The sequence below is a fragment of the Montipora foliosa genome, chromosome 9 (genome assembly GCF_036669935.1).
Source record: "Montipora foliosa isolate CH-2021 chromosome 9, ASM3666993v2, whole genome shotgun sequence".
Classification (NCBI taxonomy): Eukaryota; Metazoa; Cnidaria; class Anthozoa; order Scleractinia; family Acroporidae; genus Montipora; species Montipora foliosa.
The window spans coordinates 37247892-37260391 of record NC_090877.1 but is presented as its reverse complement, the minus strand read 5'-3'; the positions used below and the strand labels follow the sequence as shown (position 1 = coordinate 37260391).

At 39.0% G+C, this 12500-nt stretch overlaps 1 protein-coding gene across 1 annotated transcript in view; it reads right to left on the bottom strand.

The window, feature by feature from the left end:
* The window catches only part of LOC137969555 (TBC1 domain family member 10B-like), a 21407-nt gene that overhangs the window by 7238 nt on the left and 1669 nt on the right, over positions 1-12500 (bottom strand). The window contains exons 2-10 of the mRNA XM_068815856.1: positions 12245-12338; positions 10428-10535; positions 9179-9272; positions 8652-8777; positions 6223-6348; positions 5383-5429; positions 5176-5252; positions 4810-4879; positions 2612-2726 (exon numbers count right to left, since the gene is read on the bottom strand). Coding sequence (XP_068671957.1) covers positions 2612-2726; positions 4810-4879; positions 5176-5252; positions 5383-5429; positions 6223-6348; positions 8652-8777; positions 9179-9272; positions 10428-10535; positions 12245-12338 — 857 coding nt within the window. The remainder of the gene's footprint in view (positions 1-2611; positions 2727-4809; positions 4880-5175; positions 5253-5382; positions 5430-6222; positions 6349-8651; positions 8778-9178; positions 9273-10427; positions 10536-12244; positions 12339-12500) is intronic.

The following is a 12500-nucleotide window of genomic DNA, read 5'->3' as shown; positions in this document are numbered from 1 at the left end:
GTTAAAATCTTAACTTCAAAACTGTTCGTGTTACCCAAATGGTACCTTGGCAGAATTTATACTAGAGAGGAATTATCCGTCGTGAAGGACTATCCGTCAGACGGATCATCTAGACTGAAAGTAATTTTGCCGATTCATTTGTCTAGATGTAAATCGTTACGCGTTTTACACGACGAGTGTTTCGGTGTTGAGCCGAGTTGAAGCTTGGCACTGGTAGCGTGATCAGTGTCGGGCTTGGATAAAATCCCTGCGTGCTTACTGAAAGACAATGCTGCTGTTATCACTCAGACAATCACTTTCCTTGTAAATCCTGCTTGACCATAGGCTTTGTACCAGATGAGTGGAAGTAGGCAAGACTGAGTTATTCCTGTGCACAAATCAGGTGGACGGGAAGTTATGGACAATTACTGGTCTATCTCGATCTTACCAGTAATTTCAAAACTTGCTGAAAAAGCCGTCAACGTTCAACTTCAAATTCGTTTCAATCGGGGTTTAGACGACACCATTCGACCCAGACAGCGGTAACATACTTCTGTGAAACAATTAGAAGACGCAAAGATGCGGGAAAACTAACCAGGGCCCTATTTATCGACCTAAAAAAGGCCGTTGATACCGTCCCCCCGTGACGACCTCATTTGCAAGCTTCAAAGATTTGGGTTGGAGGAAAACTCTCTTGCGTGATTGACGAGCTACCTACATTGTAACTAACAGAACTCAGGCTGTTTGTGTCGGAGATGAACTATCCGGTCCAATGCCTGTCCTTAGTGGCGTACCTCAAGGTAGCAGCATCCTTGGCCCTGTACCGTTCACTCTTTACATAAACGACCTACCGTCCTGTATCCAAATCTCCAACATCATGATGTACGCGGATGAAACAGTGATCTATCTGTCGTCCACATCCACCTGGGACATTGAAGTTAGCAGCTTTGATGTGCTTCACTTGCTGTTCAAGCGAAGTGTTACAACTGTTTATGACCGAGATTGTAGCTAATTTACCGCAATGCAGGCCTCACTACAATGAACTTGTTCTCAACATGAAGAAGACGGAATTCATGACGCTCGGCACCCGCTAACGACTTGCGAGACAAAAGTATTAGATTACTGTGATGTTTGTTGTGTGGCATGAATGTGGACAAGGAAACAGTGACAAGATTGAACGACTAGAAAGAAGAGCAGCAAGGATCGCATATTTCCAAGCTGCCTTAACACTATCAACTGATCAAATTATGACCAAACTGGGCTTGGAAGCTCTCTATTATAGAAGACGGACACACATTAAGATTTCTTTATGAGTAACGTTGCAAAGAATTTATAACTGTTCGAATCTTCCATTTAGTGCAACTATTTTATATCATTGTAATTTTGGTTTTAGTCATATCTTTAATCTTTTTTTCTATTTTTTTTACAGGACCTGCATTGATAGCAGTTTTTCTCTTAAAACTGATGCAGTAATCCCGTATAAATATGTTTAAATTATTATTATTATTATTATTATTATTATTATTATTATTATTATTATTATTATTATTATTATTATTATTATTATTATTATTATTATTATTTAACTTCCACGAAGACGACCGTGTCTTGCTCTGTCTAAGTCAACTTCTTTTTGGTTTTCCCTTTCTGTTTTGTGACTACTTTCGAGGAAGCAGTTGCTCTTACCGGACGCCATCTTGAAATAGGCATCCCAGGAAACCTTCAAAAAATATAGAAACAAGTGCCTCTAAGGTGGAAACTTCGTCAAAAAACCGTCCTCGTTTCTGTCAAGATATAAATTTTGACGGATTATCCGTCTGTTAACGTCTTCAAAACGTGCTAACAGACAAATCAGCCTCAGACAAATTTTGGCCTACCATTCGTGTTAGCACCGAATATATACTTAGACGGATAATTCGTCTCTGACGGATAATCAGTCTCTATTATAAATTCGGCCAATGTGAACGGCATGGAATGACCCTGAAAATCCATGAAGTAGGGTAGACTGCAAAACATTCGTTTTCTTCCATTTTTCGGAAGGCGCGAAGCGCCGTAAGTGTGATCCTCGCGTGTAAAGCGCGCAAGCCTTACACGCCCGTAGAGGCGAGAAAATTTTTAATTCAAATGATGTTTCCGCTGCCCGTTCGCCTTCGTAGTCGCTTAAACTCGTAGTCGCTTAAACTCGATGTTTGGTGAAGCTGTTTAACTCTAGTCGTTGCTTGTGGAAAGAAGGCTCGTATCTTTTTGGCCGCCAGTTCAGTATTGACTTTTACGGAAGACGAGTTCAATTTTCTCATTTTTTTAACAGAGTAAGGCAAAGAACCAAAATGCGTACCGGACATGTAAAAAGATTAGATGTGGTAGAAATTGAGTGAAAATGGTGATTTCCACGCAGACGTAAATTTACTGCAGAATTTACTGCAAAAAAGGTCAAGTTCTAGAAGCTGCAATGACAGTTCCGAAGGTTTGAATCGCCTACACTCTCGATATCAAGGGAGGGTTGGTATTAATAATTTTTTGTTTAAAAGAAGTTAATGTTTACACTGTATGTTTTCTCGGTCGCACAGTTCAATGTGCTTGGGCGTCACAAACTAAACAAGAATAGGGTGCAATTACATCATGCAAATCTTACCATCCAAAAGAAGCAAGTCCCAGATGAGGAGAACGGCATCCCAACAGGGCAAGGATGTAAACAAAGCCAAGAACCAGGGTGTAAGGTACATTAATGGCGACACGCCCAGCGACTCCTGTAAAAATTGCAACGCCAGTTACACCAGGTCGGACAATGCAGTTATAAGTAAGCAAAACTACAAGTTAAAATTGACTTTGCAATGAACAAAATCATTGAATCACAAGTTTTAGCAAAATTTGACCTTACTAGAAATTTTCGCAACGAGTTCTTCAATTTGATGTAAAACGACTTTTATAGTTGCCATGTATGCATGCTACCATGAGTCATGTTAAAGCAGTGACATGGCAAGACAAGTTGTACGAAACGGTACGGTACGGTACGGTTTGAGGCATCAGCCAAGGAAAATGTTCCTTTAACCTCATCTGATAATCGAAAACGAGACAAGTTACAAGAAACGCTGCCCAGTGTAACACCCACCTTGTTTCGCAAGGTGACAAGTGGGACAAGTTGCAAGAAAAAATTGCCGAATGTAACAACGCCTTTTAATATACAGCTTCTCTCAAGGGAATTTTGCAATGAGAGAATCAATGATATAAGCAAAATGCAAACAAAAAAGAAATAAATGAATAACCGTGTTCTCGACTGACGCCCACTACCAGACTGCTGATTGCAATAACATGAAAATTATCTCAAACTTGTCTATCTAGTTTGAGATCTAGCGAGACTTCAAGGTGGCTGAACACAGTTTTTGATACTTATGTTTTATTTTCCTTTTACTCTAAAACCCTTGATCCTTTGGTCGCCAAAAATGGTAGCAAGCAAATTAACAACACGAACTTTGGTTTTTTGATAGTTAAGCTGACGTATATGCCGTTGCCATGGTAACATGAATAAACACAAACAGGCCTTTAAAACCGATTTTGTTTATTTGCAGAAAATCTGGTCGTTAGATTTTCTTTATAATTTGCATGCAACAAGCTTGTAACGATGCTCACAAGTGAACACTAGTTTAGTAATAATTTGACAGAGAGATCCTTAATTATCCCTTGTTGAAGGTTCACTGGAATATCCAGAATTTCCTCTGTTAAAGTTCAAATTGTTTTCGATACTCCAGTTACTTATTTCTTAATGTATTTTTCTGCCAAATTTCGTTAAATTCTAACGAGTGGCTCTCGAGAAATAGGCGTATTTCCGAGGAAGCTATTCAGCATTCAATCGCATTTTTTAACTTACTACGCATGCGCTGCATTTAGCTGGGTTCTTTTGATAACAAAGAAAAATCTGCAAATTGCGGGGTTCTTTTCATCGTTACCTTGTCTAACATACATGTATTTCTCATAAAATACTAAAACCATCAAAACAATTTGTTCAATTATGAGGAAAAATAGTACAGATAGCGGAGGTATTGAGCAAATAAATTGATAGCTGTATTGACGCCATGTTTTTTTTTTTGCAATCCTTGCGCGCGCGCTGCATTGCGTTGTCAAGAGCGTGCGCGAAAAAAAACGCCATTCTCGATCCCAGATCCCATCGTTTCTCTTAGCCGGAGGGCTAAGAGCAAACGAAGGGCTCTGGAGACATGGGAAATTCACTGAAGGTTAGCTTGCGAAAAAGTCTTGAACCGAAAGTAAAACTGGCCGATTTGGAGCGTCCAGTCGGTAAAATAACCAGTCTCTTTGTTTAAAACTACGATATTACTTATTGCTTCTTCCTGTTCGACACGAAGGGGCACATTCTCTAAGTTTCACATAGAGTCTTTTCGAATGTTATGCTTCTGAGTGCCGCTATGTTTAGTACTATTGACGACACATATATGAACTACGACTCCAGGGCCCAGTTGATGGAAAGCTGATTAACTTAATCCAGGATTAGCGTAAACTTTTGTTTCATGTTTTCAACTTTTTGATGAAAGTTTCTTTTGCTTATTTCTGTTTTTCAAGATTGACTTCTTCTAATGTAAAGTTTTGCCGAATATCAGCGTTGAACAGCATTTAATTTTTTAATCTGGGATTAGCGTTAATCGGCTTTTAAACAACCGGGCCCAGAACCCTAATCGTTTCCTCGTGCGAAGGCCCCGCCGGCTAAGAGAAACGATGGGATCTGGAAAAGAGAATAATTTTTGCTGTAGATGGTTTTTCAAGCGTCCGCAATGAGTGAACCGAGTGACACATGTAAGTTAAAAACGTTTAAACATTTACCAAATGTTTGTAAAGCTTTGGCTTTCTTAGTTTCATCAGTCTCTGAAAAACTTCACCATGCTTTTGTATTCTGCAAAAAGCAAATAACAGTGAAAAATAACAATTTGACACACCCATATGTGAGGTGGCAATTGTACAATATAATTTGTATAATGTATTTTTTAATTTTTTTCAGTGACCAACTCGAAAGCTTATGAAGCTACTTTGGTCACAGCGCACATTTTGCTTAATTTTCATCACTTGTGTAATGTAGAAATATTTGTAAACAGTGCAAAAAAAAATATAATAAAGAATAAAACTGTAGTCTGGCTCTGAAAATCAAGTATATGCATTCGTATTGGAATCTTTCCTTTTTCAAAAACTTACTTGCCAAGGGAATCATTGAAATATCCAGCTAAGTACTTTGGTCTTTCAAACATGGACACCAAACACCAGAAGGAATCCTTCAAGAGAAATAAATCACAATAAAACTGCAACTTTAGATGGCCACATAAACAGATGCAATTTGAAGAAAAAGCAATGTATTCAAGCCCACTCCCCCCCCCCCCCTCCCCCACCTGAACTGGTGCATACCTCTTCGTCCATGTTCATTAGAAACATACCAGCGATGTATGACATACCTGGAAGAAAACAACTTAGCCATTATGAGAGTTTCTGCAAATATAGCAAACATAATCCTGGGTTCAATTTCCGTTCTGACAACCTGTGGAGTGTGGTCCTGGCATTCGCTGATTCAACTTTGTGGTTGCACTTGTAACTGACTACCTTGTTTGCCTCCACCCAGTTGTATCATTGTCTATGCATCAATGGCCCTTAAAGTGCTACAAGCGATCAAAAAATCACTTCCTTTTTTTCTTCAGTTTTTGAAAGTGTAATTGCTTAACACTTGACAGGCAAAATTTTGAGCTTTGATTTTTATCCAAAGGCCATTCACTTTGAGTGTAAGTGTTGGATTTCACGGTCCGCCATTACTCACATTCCAAACTGACCGATTGGACCTCAGAGGGTTGGATCCAGGGAAAAGTGACGTTATTGACTCACTAGCTTAAAATTTCAGTGAGTAAACGCAACTCATTATAAATGCAAAACACGAGTTTAAAAGTCTGAAAGCCCAAAGCTTCTGTGCTGCATATTAATTCAGCCGCGTACACATGCATTGCATTCTTTACTATTGAGTCTTTGATGTCATTTCCTCCTCGATCCAGCTCTCTCAAGATCTTAAAGTTAATAATGGCGGACCATTAAATAGGAAAATTTCAGTTAAAATAAACAGGTGTTTTTTTCTTTTATTTAAGGCTTAAAATTTGGGTCACTGTTTAGATAACATAATTTGAAATCCAAAGAAAAATAAATTTTTGATTGATTGACGAAGAAAACCAGACATATAGCCTCTAAAACACTTCAGCTGTATACCTTGACAATAAGAAACATCAGGGTTGTACATCGCATAAACAGCAAGAACTCTAAACAAAGAGGCACGACCCTCTTTCCCTTCACTGCTGCCTTGTATGAACATCTTATGGCTTGGAAAAGACCTGTCTAAAATATTTCAAAAAAAAGGTGGAGTTTAGTGAATTGTGTGCAAGGTAATCAACACTGTGCAGAAGATATCCCTGCAATAGAACTATAGCAAAGTAGTAGTAGTGTCGAAAACAAAGCACCACAAAACCAAAGGTATCTGCAAATGGACTCTTATTAGACTTTCAAGCCTTCTCGGAGGAGGTCTATAAACGCCATAGGCCCTCTCTCACATGCATTGCTGTTTACAAGAAGAGTAAGGAATGGAGATGATGTTCTTGTAGTCAATCTCTGAAAGAGTGTGATGGTCATGACTGGAATGCGTGTAGCTTGAAGGGCTTCATAGCAACCACCACAACTCAAACAAAAATACAGCAACAAGGAAGGCTATTCCCCAGGTACTGCATCCCTTAGTTGGGCTTGGATGTAGAAAAACCACAACCACACTTAGAACTAGTTGAGGCCACTCCCGTAGACTAGTCTTAAAGGGCAGCAAGCACCGTCAAGGCTCTCGTCAGATAACAGGAGGCCTCATGAAGATCATCTGAGTCCAGACCCTGGATCTTGCCAACAACTGAACAAAGAGGACATCATGTATTTTATTTTTAATTATTTTATTTTTTATTTTTTTATTTTGGCTTTCTCCAAGCAGGAGGGTTTGTAAACAGTGGATTCTCCCTAAACCCAGGAGTTCATCTCACAGCAGAAGACCTGCAGATGGACTCCCATCACAACCCTTCTTGTATTTGTGTGTGTATAAAATGTTCAAAGACTGATCCATTCTGCCAAGAGTGCTTTTAATTATTTGGGCTGTGGTTAACCCTCTAAGTGTCTAATTTGGCCGTTTGCTCATTCCTTACTCTCTGTGGTTCCAGTTGTGGCCCATTTTTTAAACACAAGGTTGGTTCTCCCTTGACTTGTCAATCCTTGTTATCATTATTGTTCAATTGACTTGTCAATCCTTGTCATCATTAGTGTTCAATTGACTTGTCAATCCTTGTCATCATTATTGTTCAATTGACTTGTCAATCCTTGTCATCATTATTGTTAAATCCAGGCTTTTGGCTGTTGGCTGCTGGTGTCTCAGGCACCTTCTCAGGACACAGCTTCTAAATAGGCCTTTTGCAACTAACGATCATATGGTACAAAATCCGCCATGCTGGAGGGCAAGCTCATTATTATTCCCCCACTGGGACATTAAAGCAAAGAGACCTGAACCAGTCAAGCTTGACTTGCCTTTGTTTTAATGTCCCAGAGGGGGAATAATAATGAGCTTGCCCCCCAGCATGGCGGATTTTGTACCAGGTGATCATTAGTTGCAAAAGGCCTATTGGGGCAGCAAGAGCAGCTTGGACAGAGGTCCAGCAATGCCTATCAGATCTATATCAGGACACATGTATGTGGCCTCCCTTGCTAGTGTCGTTTAGCTTTATACATGTAGGTACATGTAGGTTTGCTGCCTGGCGGAGCAGCTGCAGATGTAGGAGTGTGGGTGCCTCATTTTTGGTGGTCTTGGGACTCCAGCTTCCTCCAGCCCATGTCGGCAGCTTTGCTTAGTCCAGACGTCCTTCGGCTTGGTGTGGGGGCTCATGGTTGGTATGCAGGGATTGCTGGCCATGGGAGCGTTACTCAGTCTAGGGGTTAGCTGGCTGGCCTCAGTGGAAGCCCTTGGACATATCCTAGGCACCCAACTTCCATTTACAGTTAGTGATGCAGTAGTGATCATCCAAAAAGCCTCTATTGGATTTTCAGTAAAGTTACTTAAAAATAAATTGTTGACAGCATCACTTACAAACTGACAGCTGAACCTACTGTGAGTTTTATTATTCTACAGAATCTCATCTCTAAGCGACAATAGCCAAACTGCATTTTGGCTTCCATCAATGAAACTTCTGACACCAGAGTTGACCCTAAATCACAGATGTTGCAATCGATTATTATTGATGCATGACATAACCTATTGTGTACCGCTCGGCATCTTTGGTTCCCACGGTACGTTCGTACTCGAGGCCGATGGAAAGCAATTGAATGTGTACGAATCTTTTTACTGAAGAACCTCTAAAAAATATCATAATGGTATTCCAGGTGTGAACTAAACAAAAACTTCACTTTCTGGAGGTGGAGTTGATCTGACTTCCCTAAGTTCGGAAATTTGATTGATGGCAGCTAAAACGCAGTTTGGCGCTTAGCACTTGAAGGTGAGAATCTGCAGAATTCTGAAAATCGTAGGACTTTATGATAAACAATGTTTGCAAAACACAGAAATCTCAGCTTTCTTCTAAAATACATCTACTGTCAGTAATAGAACACTTGTAGAAGCTCACCAACATCCAGCATGATCTGCCTGAAGACAGTAATCTGTTTATGAAGATTCTTTTTCCATTGCCTTGTCATTATGATGGTGTCAGGGCTGGCAATCATATTTTCCTTGTTGTTGTCCACAATGGACCCTTCAATTCAAAACAAAGTGAAATGAAACTTAAAGGGGCGCTACAATGTATGTCACGCAAAATGATTTAATTTCAGGACACCCAAAACGCCCAAAAGGTAGAATGAAACATTGCAATAACCACTTATTTAAAACTATTGAACATAAAAGAAAATACACCGTACAGCAACATAAATTAAAGAAATACAACATGGACAGACTCCAATGGACAAAAAATTTTGAAACAAATTGCATTTGGGTAATCTTAAAGAAAGTAGGCCTGATGTTATTCAAGATTATGGCAAATTGCCTGGATAAAGGTCAGAATCAGTTTGAGATGTAACAATAATTTTTATTTCATTGAAAATTGATTATTGAATGTCATTATAATTCTCTGATTGCTTTATTGTTGCAATTTCCTACCAATAATGTGTCCTAGCCTTGAAATGCAGTTTACTCCTCCATATTCACTAACTCCTAAGTCAACAAGAAGTTGACGAATCTCAGCTAATTTGGCCTGCGTAAAAAGAGAAAAATACATTTTTTTTAAATTTATACATGTAGCAGTCCCTAACATGAATAATTCAACATGGCACAGACATCTGTATCATTGCATTCTGATAAGATTTGTTGATTCTTATAAGACAGTGTATTTCAGAAAATAATGAATACAATGTACATGCAACCTTTAGGTTTCTGTCATGATACCTCATTCTTGACTTACAGTGGTGTAGACGCTCTGATTCCAAATTATTCCTCGGTGGTTCAAAAGCATCATTTATTTTTTATGATAATTAAATGAATAATTGGTCGTCTGTGGCAAGTCAGCCAAAGGACTTGAAAAAAATCCTTCTGACTGTTCTGATACCCTTTACTTTAATTGGTTAAGTGAGTCCAGAACACCTACAGTGTAATGTCTACAAGGAATTGCCTAGTCTTAAAACAAATACAGGTAGATCACATCCTCGAATTTCACCTATTGGACTGGCACCTAGTTAATGTACAATGTAAGTCTTTACTGAGTATGCGCAAGCTGTTGCTTGGAGACATTTTCAAACCCTCGCCAAGTCTCAGTCGCACTCCTAGACGCCATATTGATTTTCATACTGAAGACTCAATTACTTCGCTTCTTCAAAAATTTGATTTGCGTGCTGCCCAAACCGGTTTGACCAAAGTGACTAACCCAGAAACTTGGGATGCAGTGACTTAAAAAGACTTGACGTGATTTCTGCAGAGCCTCTCTTCCTTGCCCTCTGGTGAGTTTTAGAGAAGTTCTGTTGGCACGGTGGAGCCCAAGGTGCCTTTAGTTAAAACAACGATCAGCAAAGAAGTAATCAAACTAAAAAAGCCTAAATCAGAAGAGGCAACCAGTTGGCTTACAAAGCAAAATAATATTAGTGGAATTGAATTCTTTAAAACAAATCCAGCCATTGATCGGAGGCGTATTTGAAGCAAAAACATCTACACGCAACTCATAGGAACAAACTGTTGGCAACACCCCAATGGCAGCATTGTCTTTGATTGACTAGCATGCCATGTAGGATGGAACTGAGGATATACATGTAAAGTTCGGCAAATATGACTACTAGGCCTCCAGCCTCGTCCCCAGGGTCTCTCTTCTTCCCATAGAAGAGAGACCCTGGCCTGGCAGATAAAATTCAGATAAAATTACCTGGTAATTAAAGGATGAAATGACCTTCATAGCCTCACTACCAATCATTTTCTTCCACACGTGTCCTCTTAGGTCATCAGGTATGCCTTCTTTGACATATTGCCGCAGCTGTTCAAGGAAACAAAATTAATATGTTAAATTCTTGTTACCGGTATTCGAGACTGCAGACCGAATGGCCCTGTTTGATGATGATGATGATGATAATGATGATGATGATGATGGTAATGATGATGATGATGACGATAACGTGGAACCAGCGAGACTATCACTTGCAATCTTAAGGAGGCTCATAAGGGTTGTCAGCTGAGCGCATGGGCGTAAACCACACACGCAATACTTTGTATGCTTACGTCAGCTCATGAATCAAAATGGGTGACCGGAGATAATAAACTTTACCGCTAATAATTATTGCATTGTGCACACTTTTCTGCTAATTCTTACTTACATGTAGATGGAATATAAACCTACTGTACATCTCCAATTCACGAAAACTACCAAAATTTTGCACAAACTGTTAAATTTGGTCACTTAAGTCTGTTTTTGTTGGTTGGCTTATACATGATTGTAGTGCGCATGGACTCGAATGAGCAGGTGACGCATGGGCTAATGCTGATATCGTAATAGCCCCCTTATTTTTCCTGATTTTGCAACTTCACTCATTTATATCTCTGCTTCTGGACAGTAATAATAATTTGTTTTTTTCATTTTTTTAAATGTTATATGTATGTACCTTAAATTTGAATTTAAAATATTTTAGAGATTACTTCTAACACTATCAGGTGACGCTGTATGGGAAGATTTCACTGTCCCCTTTTTTTCAAAACGACAATTTATGTACCTCACATGTACATTGTTGCCATCATAATGGTATTTTGGAAGAAAATGTGATGTAAGAAATCAATGATGGGTACTTACTACCCTGGCCAAATTTCGTCTTGATATGATCACCCTAACTATATCTAAAAGAAAAAAGGAGAAACTATTTCGAGCCTCCTTAATTAAAATAACTTAAGATAAGTGCTTTATAAGTTCTAAATCCAATTCTGCAAATGATAAAACTATAGCATCTTTTTTGGGTGATAACAGCATAAAAAGTAATAGCAAGCCCTTTTACATGTCGTAATCTTTTTGTTTATTAAATCCTTTTGTCTGAGGGTGTAGTAAAGAGTAATGTGCTCTGGCCAAAACAGGCCAGTCATGTTGTATGGTCGGAGTAATGTATTTAGAAGAACAATATTACTATATTAGTATTATTATTATTGTTATTATTATTATTGTTGTTGTTGTTGTTGTTGTTGTGCAAGAGGCCAATTACAGTGTGACGCGCCTTACCGTGGTCACCTAACAAAGTTTTTTTGCAAATTGTCTGCCAATCAGGATGTGTGAATTTGATTGACAGTCACACCTCCTTGCAAAGTTCGCTCAGTTGTCAGTTGAACACAATTGCATGGGTTGTTAAGTTGACGTACTGACAGGTAATTGTCAAATGTGAAAGTTTGTTGGGTGGCCACGGTAAGGCGCGTTGCACTGTAAAAGTCGTAATTTGAGGTTCAAACTTGAAGAACACTGAAACAGCAACAAACAGAAAACTCAGTGTCTTAATGCCAGTTAGCTCTCACAACAAACATGTCAATCAATATTTTATTATTCAAAATTAATGCTGATTTGTTGTCTGCAAAAGCTAGGGCTACAGTTTCTATGCCAGCTGCCCCTGTGTTCTTAAAGTTGGAGCTCTTGAAAAAGAGTATCTGGTCTTTTAGTGCATTGAAGGCACCACTTCCAATGGGCTGATACACAAGCATACACTATACATGTACCTGCTTCGGGGAAAAAACCTGACACTGTTCCCAGTTAGCAAGCATCTCTGCCCAAAAGACTCTTTTCTTAGTAGACTTGTCGCCTGAATTCATCCTAAACATAAAATTTGAAATTACTAGCAATGTTGATCTCTACCTCAGCTTAAAAGTCAACCCTCCGTTGGTATAGAAATGCATACAGACAGACTACATTTATACAACTCAATCATGCAGGCGCAATGGGGTGATTTGAGGGAAAAGGACAAGCTTGCAATAT